The sequence below is a fragment of the Ictalurus punctatus genome, chromosome 7 (genome assembly GCF_001660625.3).
Source record: "Ictalurus punctatus breed USDA103 chromosome 7, Coco_2.0, whole genome shotgun sequence".
Classification (NCBI taxonomy): domain Eukaryota; kingdom Metazoa; phylum Chordata; class Actinopteri; order Siluriformes; family Ictaluridae; genus Ictalurus; species Ictalurus punctatus.
This window is the reverse complement of record NC_030422.2, coordinates 29,665,100-29,672,599: the sequence shown is the minus strand read 5'-3', so window position 1 is coordinate 29,672,599 and position 7,500 is coordinate 29,665,100. Positions and strand designations below refer to the sequence as shown.

General features: G+C 46.4%; 1 protein-coding gene across 1 annotated transcript in view; it reads left to right on the top strand.

Moving 5' to 3' along the window:
- phlpp1 (PH domain and leucine rich repeat protein phosphatase 1) overlaps positions 1 to 7,500 on the top strand; it is a 76,708-nt gene that overhangs the window by 54,930 nt on the left and 14,278 nt on the right. The window contains exons 5-7 of the mRNA XM_017472082.3: positions 1,814 to 1,960; positions 3,821 to 4,048; positions 7,280 to 7,482. Of these exons, the coding sequence (XP_017327571.1) occupies positions 1,814 to 1,960; positions 3,821 to 4,048; positions 7,280 to 7,482 (578 nt within the window). The remainder of the gene's footprint in view (positions 1 to 1,813; positions 1,961 to 3,820; positions 4,049 to 7,279; positions 7,483 to 7,500) is intronic.

The window sequence follows — 7,500 nt, the reverse complement described above, 5'->3', positions numbered from 1 at the left end:
GTGTTCCAATACTTTTGATCACTCGGAAATGGGTGGGCTCGTCTAGGTGTAAACATCCGGAAATGAAAGCTGAAATTCTGATCTTGTCTTTAGTGTATAGCAAAAGCAAATGAATTGGCCTTGCTGTTCCAACAACTTTGGAGGGGACTGTGGACGAGATGGTCTCTATAGCGCCACCGTCTGGCTAGTGTACGTCTTCGGTGTTTCTCTTGGTGTTGCGTTTTAGCACATAATCATAATAATAATAATAACGAGAAGAAGAAAGCTCCCGACAATTCCAACAGAGTTATAAGTAGTGCTTGGACCCTTTAAATCCAACGCTTTAAAGTGCCGCATTATGGATTTGAAACGTGCCTAATTTTGTTTTAAAGCTCTCACACGGTAGATTTCCACGCGTCCGAGCTCAAAAATCACTTTAACCTGCTCATAATTTAAACCCTAGCATCAGTGTCCCAAACGACTCGTTCAACGATCCGTTCTAAAGGATTCATTCTAAACTCCTGGTTTCAGAGAGCATACTCTACTCTGCTAGGTCAGACGTCCCGGTCTGTCGCGATCGGTCTACCGCCGTCAGCGAGCAGACGATGAAGACCGGAGGCGGGGCTTTTTGTTACAAACCTACGTAGGTTAGTACAGGAAGTAAAGTCTGGAATCACTAACGACTCGATTCAACTGCTCAGAATCGGTTCGTTCTTTCGGGAGTCGGTAACTCTGTCCGTCGTGCCCTCGTGAGCGGTTTAAACTCCACAGACGTTTTTACGTTCACAAACAGTATACGTGTATAACGCACTACACGAAAGGTGATGTTTGAAAAACCATCATAGGTGCACTTTAAAAGCAGCGTACAGGGTTAGTTTATTTCGGCTGCTGTTGTGACACACTCCTGGTAACCATGTAAACAGAGCGACTGCTCGAAGGACAGGAGTGGTGGCCGTGAGAGAGGCACGGAAGCGAAAGTGAAAGAGGGGGAGTCGGCTGTAGGGATGCAAATAAATAAACGGATAAAGGGCAAGAGCAGGAGTGGTGTTGAGATTTAATTCCAGATCGATGTAGATATTATTCATATTGTATCGTCATATTGCTCAGCCCTGGTAGTTTGTCGTTATTTCCTCTGAATGCAACGTCGGCTGTAACTTTCATCAAGTAAGGCCAAAGTTAAAGCCTCCAAACATCACAGACTAGTGTGTGTGTGTGTGTGAGAGAGAGAGAATGTGGGTGGCCCTTTGTTCCTCTGTAAACACACCTCACATGCCATTATAGCTCCCGCTTCTCTCTCTCTCTCTCTCTCTCTCTCTCGTGCACGCTCCCGGTGTCTCTCGCCCCGGTGTTGTTGTTATTACTATTTTCCGCCCGTGTACTCGTCAGCGAAGCTGCATGCCTGCAGAGAGAGGGAGGCGTGATTGTTTTCTCTCAAAACCCTCAACCTTGTTTGTGATCGTATTTACCCAAGCACAAAAGCTTCAAAGCACTCCGTCCCTCTCCAGAACCAGGGCATGCTGGGTATTATTAAAAAAAAAAAAATTGAAATAAAAAAAAAAGCACTCGGCTATATGAACGTTCGGCATTGCGGCTCTAGTAGGACCGAGTTCTGGAGCTGAACAAAACAGAGGGAGAGAGACAGTGGTGTGTGTGTGTGTGTGTGTGTGTGCATGCATGCGTGTGTGTGTGTGCCTGCTCGTTGAACCCATGAGTCAGCACGGTCACTGTCATTTCAAGCTGAAGTATTTCTTAACCACATACTCGGGTCTCTCACTCACTAATCCCTGCTGTGTGTGTGTGTGTGTGTGTGTGTGTGTGTGTGTGTGTGTGTTAGGTTCACTCGGTTGCGCAGTCTGAACCTGTCCAATAACCAGCTGGGAACGTTCCCCATGGCGCTGAGCTCCATCTCCACCCTCACCGAACTCAACCTCAGCTGCAACTGCCTCAGCAGCCTCCACCCCAGTGTGGGCAACATGCACAAGTAAGGATGGAGGGAGGGGAGATGGGTGGAAGATGGAAGAGTGGCCACTATCCTTCACTGTTAGAATTAGCAGAGTGGATGGGTGGGTGGAGTGTTTGAATGATTTGGGTGGAGAGATTTATATTGAATAGATAAATAGATGAATGAAGCTAGAGTGGGAGATGAAGGACAGAGAGATCAGATTAATGGATGTATCAGGATGGTTGATGGATGGATGTATAGATGATGGCCAGTGATGGATGAGTAAAAAGGATGGAAGGAAAATGAGTCACAGTGATGGATGGACATGCCTGTGTAGATGGAAGAGTTTAATAAATTAATTGGTGGACCAGTGTGTGGCTGGATGAATGGATGGATGGAGCAGTATGCGGATGGATGAATAGAGCGGTATGGTGAGGAATAGATGAAATGGATCAACCCAATATATAGATGGATGGATGGATGGATGGATGGACGGACAGGCAGACAGGTATAGATGCAGGATAATGGATGGATGGAGCAGTATGATGAATGGATGGATGGATGGATGGACAGGCAGACAGGTGTAGATGCAGGATAATGGATGGATGGAGCAGTATGATGGATGGATGGATGGACAGGCAGACAGGTGTAGATGCAGGATAATGGATGGATGGAGCAGTATGATGGATGGATGGATGGATGGACAGGCAGACAGGTGTAGATGCAGAATGATCGATGGATAGATGAATCCGAATGATGGACGGATGGATGAGTAAACACAGTCTTAAAGCCTCCCCATCAGGAGCAGCTTTTGATAAATTAGCACTTGATTCTCAAAGTGACATCACTGAGGTCACATGACCACATGGTCGCATGAGCTACAGAAATAAACTGAAAATAAACACACACCTGTCCCGAACACAGCTGTACCATCACCTGGAACGACCTGAGATTCCAAACCCCGAGTTTACTCTTCAGTAGCACTGCTGCCACCTACAGGTTCAACACTATCTCTCTCTCTCACACACACACACTCACTCACACACACACCCTGAGAAGTGCCTGTTGGTGCTTCAGTAAACTCTTCAGTTAATTCTGTATTATATTTGTCGCAGGTTGTCACAGCGAAATTATTTTCTGTGGCAGCAGTGAAATCTGTCAAAATATAACGTCGCCCTGGCAACCACACCTATATAGCTGCTCTTGCTAGCCAGCAGACTTAACATGCAGGTTCTCCTCTAGCACAGCAAGTTGCAAAAGATTACACTGTGGTTAAAAAAAATGGTTTATAGTTGCATTTAATGTTGTGGCAAATCCACGAAGCAGCTCTACTTGTTCACCCCCCCCCCCTCTCTCTCTCCCCCCCCTCTCCACCCTTCTCCCCCACTCTCCCCACCCTCTCTCTTCTCACTCTCTCTCTCTCTCTCCGTTCTCCCACTCTCCCCACTCACCCCCCCCCCGCTCTCTCTCTCACCGTCCCCCTCTCTCTTCCCCCCTCTCTCTCCCCTCTCTCTTTCTCCGTCCCCCCTTCTCCCCCCCCCCCCCTCTCCGTCCCTCCCTTCTCCCTCCTCTCTCTCCCCCCTCGTCTCTCCCCGTCTTGAAGTTAAGATATAAACGCAGATCGTCGTGTCACTAAGGAACCAGAAATAACGTAAACTCCTCCGACACCGAAACGTCTCTTGCACCTCGAGTTTAGCGTGCGTTTACGCGTGGCGTCCGTTACGCAGGTTGAGTAGTCACCATAGAAACGGAAACGTATTAGAACTTTGATTCGTAGCTACGCTATCGTCAGAGCTACTGTTATAGGAAACCAATCAACACGACCCGGCTAAGCAGGTTCCCGGTTTGAATAACTGTCGTCATTGAGAAGTGTGTGTGTGTGTGTGTGCGCTGTTTCAGCCTGCAGACGTTGCTGTTGGACGGGAACACGTTATCGTCGTTGCCGGTGGAGTTGGGCTCCCTGCAGCGACTCTGCTACCTCGGCCTCTCCTTCAACGAGTTCAGCGGCGTCCCGGCCGTGCTGGAGAGACTGAGCGGCGTCGAGCGCCTCTGCATGGCCGGGAACAGAGTGGAGCAGCTCGTGCTGCAGACCTTCCGCCTGCTGAGGATCAAATACGTCGATCTGCGGTACACACACACACACACACGCTGACACGACTAATAGTTTACTCAGCATGTCCGTTTGAAACACCATATTGCTCCTTTCATACGTCTTCCCTCTGCCAGGAAAGAGCCGTGATAAATCTCTGTTATAAATATGTAATAAACCTGTCATTGTGCAGAGCCGTCGAGAGAAATGTGGAGCGAGGGATGGAGTTCCGAGTCCACTGACCCATGGGGAAGAATAATAATAATAATAATAATAATAATAATAATAATAATAATAATAATAATAATAATAATAATTGTTTTGAGATTGTTCGAGTAGTATTATTATTAGTATTATTAGTATTTTTATTCAGAAATGCAAAAGAAATGACCGATAGGCACGTGTACTAGAAAGTTACGGTAGGCGGCGTGTTTGTGGAAAAAGTATTTGCCCCCTTCCTGATTCCCTCCGTCACTGCACGTTTTCCTCTCTTTTATTATACGAACTATAATATTCCTAGAGATGCAGCGACGTATCGGCCGGTAACCCGCGTCGGCCGACAGTTCAAAACCGTCCGACGATCAGGGCCGATTATGTCCTGTCAATCAAAAGAGGGCGGGGCAAACACATGGATTTGGAGCTGCGTGTAAAGAAACTGCAGATTGTGATCTCTGTAATCTCTGCACCGATCCGATTTTACACCGGAGTATTTATCCCCCCGGCTCGGATTTCCTCGACCGCTGTGTATTCGTCACGTTTTTATACAAAATATAAATATAACAGCTAAGGAACGTTTAAAAAAATAAATAAATTTCATTAAAAAATAGCAATATTAGAGTAATGAATCTGTGAAAAAGCACTTTAAAAAAAAAAAAAAAAAAAAACTACTTTATTTATTTAAATGTCAAAAAGACCCATATCCATGTGTGAAAAAGTAATTGCCCCCCTTGCAAAACCTTTTGCAGTAATCGAAGCGATCGCGCTTCGTGTAATCCAACTTGAGGAACAGCCTGTAGTTCAGCCGTGTATTCCGAAATGTCCGTCAGGGCCTCTTCAACACGTTTCAGTTTATTACTCCGCTTTTATAGCCATTTAAATGAGGACATGATTTCGTGTTTTATTTCAGTGCTTTGCCGCAAAAACCCCCATCACACCTCGGGTCACGGACAGACTTACTCCTTAATAGTTTTCTGGCACAGAGCAGAATTAACGGTCCTCTCATCGAGAGTAATGGCGTGTCATCCAGGTCCTGAAGCGCCAAAGCATCTCCAGCACCACCACCACCACCACCACGGTGCTGAACGTCCCGTTTCCTCTCCTAATAATACAAGATAACGACGTCCCAAAACGATTTAGCGGTCACCCATGTGGATTCCCCCTTGAATCCGATTTTTTTTTTTTTTTTTCCGAGTCTGTCTTGTCGAGCTCACTGGAAGCTAGAGAGGCCTGCCGTTCTTTAAACGGTTCCTCTGTCGTCTTTCACGACTCCCCCGAGGAAGATCGGCTGCAGCTCCGCTCACGCCGTGCTTTATCGAAGGCCGAGAGCAGCACAAGTGGCTTCCTCGCACTTTTCAGACCCGAGACCGTTCGGCATCCTCCCACACTCCACCTCGACACGCTCGGAAGTTCTCATCACAAGACAGACCGCGCGGAGAGCTTGCAGCCGGGTCGCTATGGGAACGATTCGAAAATAAGACCCGTGGTAGAAAAGAAAAGAAAAGAAAAGCACGTCCAGTCTTTTTTTTTTCTTTTACGTGCTCCCGTCAGTGTTTTTGTTCTCGTTGGAGCTCTTCTTCAATGACGCGCGAGTCCTTAGAACATTTATATTAACAATGAACCTCATCCGCGTTCTGCTTTATTTTATTCATTTATTTTTAATGAAGCAGAGGAGCCCTCGTTTACCAAGTAGCGGCGAGAATTTAAAATCTCGTTAGTCCGGGAAGATATTTTGTGACACCGTGTCGTTTCATATCAATACAACTGAGTCCAAGTCATTCAAATAGGACAAAAGTAATGGCGCTCTATGAAAGGATTAAGAGTACGGTAGCTGGCAGGACGCGGCGTGCAGCGGCTGAGCCGCGTTATTGGGAGAGTTAGCATCACGGCACGGTCGTCGTTTTCACCTCTGTGAACTTTACTTTTTTTTTTTAATGCCATTTTGTGGGCGTGGCTTGATGTGAATCAGCCATCTGCCGCTAAACACTAATTCATCACCACATGCGCATGTGTATGACGTTTTGGCTTATGAATAGTAAAAGATCGAAAAGTCCTGATGAGTCTGTGATACGGGCGGTAGATATTTTTGCTCCTGAAATAAAAACAAAACAAAAAAATCTTCATTGAAAACTTTATTCTTAGTTTTTAATCTAACGGCCCATTCCGTCTGCGCAGACGTGAGGCAGGTGTTTTTAATAAATAAATCGGGTTCTTGTGTTTTGAGATCTGATCGAGGATGGAATACAAATGCGGTGACTTCCCAAACCCTGAGCGCTGAAGCGGATGATACGACGTTCAGTCCATCACGTGTGTACTAATGGAAGAAAACTCCGGATATGAAATCATGCCGGCGCTGAAAGCTACAGCATGCAGTGATCCATCAGACAGGAATCTGCTTTATTGGACTTCTTTTGTGTCTGGAAAGAAAATACTCAGCTGTTTAATAATAATGGGGGGGGGGGGGGCACGTTAACGATAACGATATGAGAAAGAACACGCACTGTTCTCGCTCCAGGAAAAGTTCTCGCCGCGTCTCTCCGCTAAAGCAGCCTTTGGTCTTTAATTATTAGGGATGATATCGGATTTATAAAATGATTAGACATGCGTTTGTAGATCAGATGCATACATTTCTACCTTGTTAATGATTCTCACTTCAGTATCATTCCGTATTTCTTTCGATTAGAACAATTGCCCTCTATCTATCTATCTCTCTAAGATAATAAGATGGATCCCATGTTGTTGTTTATTTAGTTCTGTCCTGAAGAAGCTATTTCACATAACAGATGTTTACATGTACATCTCTTCACACCGAGGTGCTCGTACACGACTATTACAAGAGGCGCAAACGTTCACCGATGCTCAAGAGGGCGACACGATACATTAAGAGCCCGGGGGGGGGGGGTGTGTAAACTTTTGAACAGGACGATGGGTGTATATCGTAATTGATTGTTAATGATCCGTCTTATTTTGTGAACGGTATTAAGATTTAGCAGATTCTGCAAGGGGTATCCGTTTGAACCTTTTTTCTTTATTCCCATCCGTTCTTCTCTCAGACTGAACCGGATCTCCAGCGTGACGCCAGACGAGCCGGACTTCCTGCGCCACGTGACCCAGCTGGACGTGCGGGACAATTGTCTGAGCGAGCTGGACGCCTCTCTGTTCCCTCGTCTGGAGGTGCTGCACTGCCAGAGAAACCGCATCACCCGGCTGCGGCTGCGGGGCAGCACGCTCAAGGCCCTGTACGCCTCCAGTAACGGTAAACACGTCAAAACCT